Source organism: Scomber japonicus, chromosome 2, assembly GCF_027409825.1.
Source record: "Scomber japonicus isolate fScoJap1 chromosome 2, fScoJap1.pri, whole genome shotgun sequence".
Taxonomy (NCBI): Eukaryota; Metazoa; Chordata; class Actinopteri; order Scombriformes; family Scombridae; genus Scomber; species Scomber japonicus.
The window spans coordinates 32,558,131-32,569,163 of NC_070579.1; the positions used below are offsets into that span (position 1 = coordinate 32,558,131).

Below are 11,033 nucleotides of genomic sequence, written 5' to 3' on the forward strand. Positions count from 1 at the left end.
AAGATTGAATTTATAAGCAATAAAACACTGGGCTGCTACAGCTAGTATGACCAATAGTGATAGCAAATGTTAACAAGATAGATATTGAAGTGTAATTGGCATTACTGAGTCAGTTTGCTGACTTAATGACTCTACTTGTGGTATTGTTACACATTTAGTTTAACATTTTAACACAGTTCATCAAAGATTTACCCCCATCCTTTGCACAGTGGAAATCTGAGTCCTGTCAGGCCATTCCTTGGGGTCAGTTTTTGTCAGTCAAAGCAATCACTTTACGATAAGAGACACATTCCTGAGCAAAGTAGTTGTAAATTCATGAATGGCTTAGTAGTTTGCTCATTTCATGTGCTGAGTGCTGAGTTTTGCTATATACTTCTACAGAGTACTGCTAAGTAGCATGTAAAAGTGAGACTACTTTTGAATGTTGAAATTACAAATTTTTCTTCCTACAAATTAAAAGGTAAATTCATAGTCAATCAAACACATTCATTAAAGCAATCTTAGGCAAGTTGAGTTGGAGGTTCTCATGTTCACAGTGTACTCACAACCTCAGGTCAAGCCTCTTTTATTACTGTTTCTATTACTGGTTAAATAAAGGTTAAATAAAAAAAAATGCTCAGGCTAAAACATGTTTTTGCTGCTACACCGTTACTTGGTCTGCTAATGTTATCCAACTTTAGATACATATTAACTTAAGTGACATGTCTCAGTCAGCTTGCTGACTTTATGACTCTTTACTTGTGCTTCATTTATTCCCATACTTTAGTGCTGTTATTCAACAAGATACATCTTTTTGCTTTAATGGAATCTAGTGCCCACATAACAACACATCCTACTTTACATGCAGTAGATGCAAAACACCAAAAAGGTTTAGTAACGCCATAATATTACAAACAATGCCTTTTCATACCACCAGTAATCAGTTCTCAATAATCAGTAAACATAATCTACCTACGTGATTACATCTGCTGATTCTTAGCGGCTCATGAATGATGTGAAACACCTAAAGTCGTACAAGGTTTACTAATGTCCTTAACAGCGATGACAATAAAAATCAGACATACTTTGTCTTACCATGACTGTGACCCAGGATTCATCAGCAAACACACAGCTGTGCACAAAGAGAAAGTCTCTTGGTAGATATTTGATACGAAAAGAAGAAATTGTTAAAATAGTGAAGTAACCAGCTTCTTGAACTATCCTTGGCCACCCTTACAATCTCACAGCAAGGGACTCTGTTGTATAGGAATTTTTCACAAACTTGAATTCAGTGTAAAATCTTTTTGTACAGTGGAGCCCAGCAGCAAATATAATACACAACAACAAAAAAATAGTTTTATTACTTTACCCTGTTTTAAGTAATCTTATATCAATGCATCAACAGTTATTTTCTGCTATATGTGACCCTAACCCTACCTCCATGTAACAGAATCAAAACTGGTATGTAATGATGACAAAGATGATATCATATATCATGATAAAGAATCAACAATGCAATGTTGATTCCAAGGAATATAAACCAAGTAAATACATGCAGTTACAATAGAGGGCTTTTATATACACAAACATGCATAGTAATATATATGAACTGTTGTTTTGCACACCTATTTTTATCTATTTGGTTGGATCTGCATAGTTGCTTTTGTATGTGATTCTATGTATATATACAGTAGTTGAGTGCATAATAGCCAAAAGGAAATCACTGATGTGTGGCTTTAATTCTTTAGTCAGCATCTGTCAGCTATAAGCACTGTAGCAGTGCATTAAACCCTTTTAAAGCGATACATTCCACCCTCCCTGCCCCTACTCTCTCTTTTTTATCACTCTCTCTCATCCTTTCCTTATCTCTCATCTGTACCAACTATTTTTTCACAGTGGTTTATATAATTTCTCTGGCTCCATTGCTTTCAACATCTTACGTTGTCAATGTGCTCATTGTTCGCCTGCTGTTTCATTATCTTTGTCCTTATCCGTATGTTCCTCTTTTCTGCAGTTGAGTGTTCGAATACCTCCAAGCTTTATCTATAATTCAATCGTTTCTCTTTAGAGCGATTTAATGAATTATACCAAAAAATATTAGGACTGCCCGGTTTATTTTCCTTATCATAAACTCTTATCACATGGATTTTCTAAACCTCCCCATCCATGCATCACTCCATTACTTAAAAGATTCCTTCATAGCATTGCTGATATGCTTTATCATATCCTTGAACTGCAATCCACAATGGTAAAACTATTCAGTGGAAAGTACACAGGATACACATCAACCTCTGGGAACCCTTTTCCATCCTTAATTCCTCTTTCCTTCCTGTTTCTTCAAATTCACTTTAAGAAACTTCTTGGTTTGCTCCATCACTATAGAGACGAACCATTCTTGCACATCCACAAAGACATAGTGTAGAGAGGGAATAAAGGAATAGAGATCATCCTAAAGGGAGGGACAGAAAGTGGAAGATAATCTGCTGGAACTGAATGGTTCAGAGGAAAGTGGAACTTTGTATGTCAGTCTGACCTGTTTAATCCTGCTCTGTCTTTATATTGTGGATCTTCACTCTCTAATATTCTCTCCAAATTACAACTACCTCTATGGTAATCCCACACTGCTGTGGCCTACATTACACCTCAGCCTGTGTGTGTGTGTGTGTGTGTGTGTGTGTGTGTGTGTCTGACTAAGCGTGATGGAACCAGACAATTGGGACGGTGCTAATGAGACAGTCAATCAAAATGGGTATCAGATATGATCAAAACTAATCACTCAGAAAGGTGGTCAGACGTTCACAAATTCAGATTTAAAGTGCTCCTGGATTACAGGACTTTAAAAGCATAATCCTATATTTTCATTTCATGTCTCTCTACGAAATCTGTGCTATACTGCTCTCTGGTGGCCAGAATATGTATAGCATGAGCCCTCAACCTAAAGCTATAAGGGTTCTTGGCATGTGAGTTTGAATATTATTTTTATCTCTTATGTTTCATTTGTACAATATCAGAAAATAATAAACATAGTTTAGTGTTGCAGAAATTAATGGATGGATTGATTGACTTTATTCGATACATTGAAAACATGCAGAAGTCAGCTTCTCATACACATTCATACAAAGTTATCAAGGATAAAACACAATAAAGCTAGAAAACATTGTGGTCCTGTGGGCACTGTTTGTTTTATTCTATTCCCATATTCCTCTCTGGACTCTTCACATTTGTCTTTAGACCATTTGGAGATGTTACAAGATATCAGCCAAACTGCCCTGGAGTAGGAGTGCATTACTTTCACTTCCTTTTTCACTTCCTTTTTTTGCTTTTCCTGTTTATGTGTACAATTAACGTTGAGAGAAATGTTGAGCAATATCAGGAAAGTGACTGACATGACAAATAAATAAACCAAAGCAGCTCAGTAATTTCAGTCATTACAAAACCCCTGCAAATTTAATACTAAAGTAACACAAGCAAAAACAATCTTCAGCAACCAACAAACATGAAGCCACAAATCCAATACATCGAGCACTTCAGCTATGATCCAACTCATTTTTTGATTCCTGTCCTGAATTCTCTGTTTGACTGTCTTTGTGGCCATGTCGAATGTCAGAGAAAGAAGGTGTGACGGAAGGTGGACTGTCAGGTGATTGATGGGGTAAGTGTGAACCATTTGGTGACCCTGGTGTTGCAAAGCTCACATCTCGACTGCTCTTACGCCTAATATGAGCTCGTAAAGTCTTCCCTTGGGCTACCAGTATCCCTCCTCTCTCCTCTACCAGTCCGTCAAACACTGCTCCCAGACTCTGTCGTATTCTTACACAGAAGTGTGGGCAGCTGAAGGCATACAGAATGGGATTCAACACTGGATTTAAGAATGCAATAGTTGTAGCTAAGGGCAGCCCCACTTCCACCAGCTTCAGATTTGTGTACCCATACTGTGCTGTCACTTCCATCATGCAGAAGATGTGATAAGGAGCCCAGCACAGTAAAAATGCTGTGATCACAAATGTCACCATTTTGGTGAAGCTCTGAGACAGCTGGCCTTGACTGTTCTGAGTAGGGGCGGTGGTGGGAGACATGGAAATAGATTTCAGCGCCAATGATGGACCAGAGGCCATAGGCTTAAGAGAGATAGTGTTTTTTGTGGCTGTAGGGGTACTTGTATTGTTTGTCATTATCAGTGTATCAGTTAACCTGCTGGTACTCTGCTTCCTCCTCCTCCTCCTGTTTCTCAGGCTGAGAACAATTTGGATGTAGCTCCCTGCAATCACCACCAAGGGGAACAAGAATGCTAGAAACAGCTTGGAGGTGGCTGTTGCTGCTTGCCTCACTTTGCAATCTCTCTCAAGCATGGTTGAATACATAGCAAAATTATGATAGCACAATTTCCTCCCATCCAGTGTGTCAGTCACTGAGCGGAACAGGAAGTAAGGAAATGTATTAATTGCTGCCCATAGCCAACCCAATGCACACATTTTCCATGCTCCTGCTACTGACCGATGATTCTGGCTCCACACTGGTTTGGTCACCAGAATGCAGCGGTCCAGGGAAATGGCTGCCAGCAGGAAGGCTGACACAAACATGTTCAAGAAGAAGATAGAAGCCTGTATTTTGCAAAGTGGGCTACCAAGCTGCCAGCTATGGGAGGAATTAAGGTATAAAGTGAAAAGGGGAAGTGTTAGGGTGGCTAGGAAGTCAGACATGGCCAGGTTGAGCACCCACACTGAAGCTACAGTGCGGCGCTGCAGGCGGAAGCCCACCACCCAAAGGATCAGTACGTTCTCCAAAATTCCAAAGCAGGAGAGCAGTCCGTGGAAGCAAACCACTATCAAATTGGCCTCTGTGTTGTTATTGAGGCTGTGATTCCGCATGGCATCTAGCAGGGGACAATACTGCTTCTCCCTTAAGGCATCCGTGGTGGAGATTGTGTTAAACATTGTTGCTCTGAAAGAAAAAGACAGGAACAACAAGTAATGATTAAAATCAGAGGTGCAGAATGCTTACATGCTTGTTCTTGTTTGGAAACTAGGTGCTTTGTATGTGTTCCCTTCTGCAGTAGCTGATGCTCTATTTTACATGTTCACATTTGGAAAACATTTACAAGTACAATTGGTCACAGTGATAGAGCTGAGGGTGGTGATGATGATGCTTTCACCAGTAGACATGTCCTTGCCTGTACACAGCTGACAAATCCTCATTATTTTCTTCACATCCTATGACTGGATCAAATGATCACCATCATTGTCTCACTTGTTAATCTTTACAGATCAATTGTAAATGTATCCAGCTGCCAAAGAAACAATAAAGTAACCCTTATTAAGTGCAATTAAATAGATATCTGAAAGACTTAAATCAACAACACTGGCAGGATTAAAGTATTATTCTTGGCATTAGCAGTACAATTATACAACTATAACAAGAATGAAAACTTCACAGTGACTTAGCATTTTATGTATGATGTTTTCAGGTCCAGCTCTACAACCTATCAAGTTGCATAATGACACGCTAATGTGATGTCTGTACTTGGTCTATTAATGCAATTAAGGATTTCCAAGGGGAAACTGTTTTATATACCAGCTGATAGGCATGCTCTTTAGTCTCAGAAAATACACTAAAAATACTATAATTTAGGGGTACACAGTTTCCCTTTTGTTTCTCATGCTCTTTGCAGTTAGAAAACCATGAAAAAAGAAAACAATTCTACAGTGTCTTTCACACAAACAGCAGGTCAAAACTTGTCCCCGTGGTCTAACCAAATACCAACTCTTGAGAAACTATGCATGCTTAGTCAAGCAATGCAGTCAGAGAATGTTTGGGAACTGAAGAATATACCAATGTGCTGTCGTCAGGATTAAAGTGTTTGTCTGTGTGTCAATCTATCTTGTATTCTTTTAAATATTCACTTGGTACAATTCTTTTTGGGTAAAATTATCATAATACATACAGTAAATCAAGTCAAAGTCATGAAAGCAGCCTGTTTATGTCTTATGTTTTATAGTGCAACACTATATTATCCAGTGCAAAGCACTTCAAAATGTCTTCACAGCAATGTAATCATGTAATCACAGTCAATCTGTGCCAATAGGGGCCAAACCCTAGTCTGGGATATAACCAAAGTCTGCTTGTCACCAAGGAATTATAAGTCAGGACTTAACTAAAGGATGGATTCACAGTTTTATAAAACAATAGTTAGGTGCCCAAAGGGACAGTTTTGCTTGCCATAATCATTCCTGCTGTTTCATACTGACCATTAGAATATCCCTTTATAATGCACAATGTAAGTGATGGGGGCCAAAATCCACAGTTCTCTTTCTGTTCAAAAATGTATTTAAACATTTTATCTGAAGCTAATATGAAGCTTATAGCTTATGATATCCATATTAGTCAAATCAAGTATAACTTTCAATGTAACCCTAACCATAACCTGAACCTGTGTTTCAGTGCCAAAGTCCCTCTTTTTGTTGCTATACTTCCACCACTGTGGAAACACTGTCCGAGAAAACACAAAGAAGGAATTTGATGCCAAAGAGACAGTAAATGTGGCATATATCTACTTGATATGACTAACTCAGACTGCTGAAGCCTCATAAAAGCTTCACACCAACTTTTAAATGCATTTTTGTACAAAATGACACACTGTGGATTTTGGCCCCCATCACTTACATTGAAAGCTCATTTGAGTGAGATCTTTTAATAGTCAGTATTATTATATGATATGATATGATATGATATGATATGATATGATATGATATGATATGATATGATATGATATTATATTATTACAGTGAAACTCTTTTGCTGTTTATATGGACACCTAATTGTGAACCTATCCTAATTAATGTTCTGGCATGATGAGTCACCAGAATAATGAAGACTGACCTGCTACAGTAGGTTGCATGGTTAGCAGTGGCGCACTTTTTGTTTTGCTACAAGACCTGTTATATAGACACAGCTCTACAGAAACAAAAATACTATGGGAGTCATTACTTTGCCTGACTTATACCCACCAAGAGTAAACTAATTTAGTTTGGTTCTGATGCAAATGCCAGCAAGTGCAACAAGTGACAAGGGGCGAGCTTAAAACAGCAGCTTGCTCGGCACAGTTTGGCAGATTAAAGTTGCAGTAGTGTATCTCACAGTAGCTTGTTAGCAGAGCTGATAGGGAGAACTGGCCTTACCCAGTGTAACAAGAAACCACTGTTGTGTCAGTAAAATCAAGATGGCAGCTAAAAATTGCTAACATACACATGCAAACAATTAATCAGCAAAAACTGAACAACTATGCCAATAATAGGCCTGCCTCTACAGAACAAAACAAACATAACAAAGAAATTGATTTAAGACTTGCTGTGACATCCAAGTGCTACTCTACTCTCTGACGTGCATTTCAACCCTTTCCTGGAAAGTAGTAAGGCCAGCAGTCACTAAACTTCAACTTCCTTTACAGCAGATGGCTTTCGTTTTTGGGATAACTGGTCATTGGACTATGGGATGCATTTTTTTTTGCATTTTTTTCAAACTACTGGGGTTTCGGAATAATGGGTCTTCGGATCAATGGGCATTCCCTGTTCATAGTTCTGTACATTAGTTTTTTTGGTTATATGGCGTCAGCTTTGGTTTTGGCTTTACATGCCACAAAAAGCTGTCATTTCATAGAACATAGTATAAAAATGTGACAAATCAAAACAGGTGTTGCGTTGTGTTCTTACACACAACCACACACTTACTGTAGTCGCAACTCATACGGAATGTCTAGATGAGGTAAATACAGCACCATGCCTGCACATGAATACAGACATATGAGTAAATATACCCATGACACAACACTGATGACATGACTGCTTTCCCCTTCAAGAGAATTTAGTGACGTCTCTGCAGTTGAGAAATACAAATGACTTTATGCAGGTTGGGGTGTTTGAAAATATGAGATATAGATCTTAGTTTAACACAAAACAAAAGTTTAAAGCTTGTAATAACCTAACATAGAGCCTCAACTACCATAAAATAGTTGAGTAGTCTAAAACTGTATCAACAAAAACACTAAACAGGTTTACCTTTTATCATGGAATGATTTATAGCCAGGCTTCATCAGTTTAGGCAATGCATATTATTACGTTACAAAATTTGTATGATTTCATTAAAGTTCCTACTCTCACAGCAAATTCCATTGTGAATTCCAAATCGCAAATATCCACATTACTGCTGTACCGTTGTAGTACGGTATGCTGATAAGAGACATTATCTTTATCTTGTATCAGAATACCTTCTTTTTACATTTTAGAGCTATTTGTGTTGTAGAGCGGCATGCTGACTACCTCTTAAAAGTATGGATCACATATGTTTGGGTACAGTATCTCCATCTGTCTGAATTGCAATAATAAAAAAAACATACCTATTGTGGAAGTGTTAGCGCAGCATGGGAAAAAGTAGGTCTGCAAGAAAAGGTTTAGTATAATGAGCTGTCTAATCAAATGTACAAACAAAACATTCATAATAACTTAATAAAGACAAGAAGTAGAATATAATCATGAAAATTCAGGAGTATCATAACATGCAATGATGCCTCTTGCTACTGTGATCACACACACGTACAATCATCATGGTGGTGACAACTTTGAGTGACACTCACCTAGACGTTACATTCAAGTGAGAGCGAAAGTCCAACTCTTACATTCCAAATTCCTGTTCTGTCTTCCTCTTTGTCTTACTGTCACAGGCACTCATCCTTCCAGTTCTGTCACTTTATGCAACCCTCCTCTTATGGAGACACCCACTGAATCTCTGTCACACACACACACACACACACACACTCACACAGAAGAACATACCTCTGCTTGCTCCACCCTTAATGCTGATAAGATGACTGATTAGTGAGCGTGTGAACATGGATCTAAATTTACCTAACTTTCAAATAGGTCATTTGAATTTGAGGTGAATAGGGAAATTCTAGAACAACATATCTGGCAGCTAAAACTATCTATTAGAGCCAAGTGTGAAGAGTTCATTGTTGTGTTTTACTTAGTGGTTACAAACTTCTCTGTCACCATCTAGTGGTGAACACTACTTAAAACACATTTCACATTTAATGTCTGCTCTGTGTACATGTGACATGTCAGTGAGCCACCTTTGTGTTGAATGTACAGAGATGAAATAGATAATAGTTATAGCAAAAAACAAATTTTCCCAAAATAGCAGCTTTAACTCAATTGTATCATGGCCTGCATCATTGGTCAAAAACAGTGTGATAATGTTCATCATCCAATTACAAGACTATCTGTCATTCCTACTTCCCGTTTCTACTCTTGTAATCTTATAATCTCACCCTTCTTTGCTCTTTAATCTTATATTTCGGTTATCCCATCCCTCAATTTCTCTTTGACTCATGTTTTAACACATTTCTCTCTTCTTTTCAGTTACCTTCCAACCTACCGTCTGCTTGCTCTCTCTGCCTCTTCACTCTCTCTTTCCGGGGTGCTCTTTGGACCTGTGGATCTGGGAGGAGATGAGATGATAAAATGGGAAATGGTTGAAGGCAGGGCACTAGGCTTTTTCTAGGAAGTAGCTAGTAGTGGAGAACTTAGAACATAGAAGAACCAGTGTGTAATTGTTCATGAATGTGACTTGGTTGATCTTAATACCTGGTATAAGAACCATAATATAATTTAGTGTTGTCATTTTTACCCAATAAAATAACATTTTCTGTAATGACAGTGTTTATGTTGTCTTCTCTGTAAAAGGGTTGACTAATCTGTGACCTCATTTACTTTTTAACCTTGTGTAACACTAGTATAGATGAGTACATGGAGAACGTGTCAACAAATATGAATTTCATATTTGAAATTTGTTTGTGAAGTAAAATTTTTGCCTATGTTGCCAACCATCTTTGATCATTATGGGTGGTATTTATGACAGAGACGGAAGGAGCTCAGAAAAACAAGCACAAAAACAAATCATAAATAAATTAAAATTATTTGTATATAACACTAAGATGAATGTCCCTGGCAATGAAGATAAGGACACAATAATTCTGAGGGAAAAAAAGACCTCAGAGCATTGAAGGCTATAATCCATCTAAACTCACTGTCAAGCTGTAACTAAGTCCTGTGTTTTCTGGATACAGGTCAGGCTGACAGGGATGAAATGGAATAATAATCATTGACATGTGTAGCAACCAGAAAGCAGAGTTCAATTGACATGTTGTAATAAGTGAATATTATATCATATTATGTTATTCAAAGTCTACACTAGGTTATTGGAATCATTACCCCGCCATGCCTCCACCTTAAATGTGAAAGGTGGGAAGAATGTATGTAAGTCATATATTAACTTCCCACAGATTGTTTGAACCTCTGTGAGCAGTTTTATTGCCAGTATGTTAATTTTGAAACATATGTCTCTGAGTCATTTCCAGTGAGCTGTAAATTAATCTCATTTATATGATTCTCTGCCGTCTGCCTGGTCACCATATCATAAACGGCAGATTACTTTAGTGTTAGCGGGCTCCGAGTTCATTTAGTCAGAAGATTATGACAGTTTAACCAACTTAGTCTGTCACATATACATAAGAAGCTCCAGTCCCTTATAAATGTAGTATAAAATTAATGTGACTTGCATGCAAATAAATGATTGAATTCACATGCAAATAAAATGTATCTTGGAAAACACACATACCATTAGTTATATAAGAGAACCCCAAGGTACTGATGCCACCATCACTCAGACTGATAACCTGTGTGAATAGCAAATAATAGAGAAAGCAAACAAGTGCAATAATTTGCTTGGTTGGGAGTGGCACATCAGGACATTCTTTAGCTGCGTATTGAATGTGTATTATTACCTATGAACCCTTAATGCTATGTTCTTATTTATATAAGGTGAGTACAAAGATACTGATTCACAAAATGACAGATAAGGCTTCTAAAAATCGGCTGTTTGACACTTCCTGACATTTTCTTTAACCTTTGTCATTTCCAATAAAACTTAAATATTATCATTGAATTTAAATTGAAATCCTACAATTTTAATGTGCCTTCTAATATATCTTCCAGAGACATTTG

The 11,033-nt window shown here is 37.6% G+C and overlaps 1 protein-coding gene across 1 annotated transcript; it reads right to left on the minus strand.

The window, feature by feature from the left end:
• Window positions 1-3,506: 3,506 nt before the first annotated feature.
• On the minus strand, window positions 3,507-4,913 carry LOC128366603 (prostaglandin D2 receptor 2). The gene has a single exon (XM_053327343.1). The coding sequence runs from the start codon at window positions 4,911-4,913 to the stop codon at window positions 3,507-3,509; it is 1,407 nt and encodes a 468-aa protein (XP_053183318.1).
• Window positions 4,914-11,033: the final 6,120 nt, after the last annotated feature.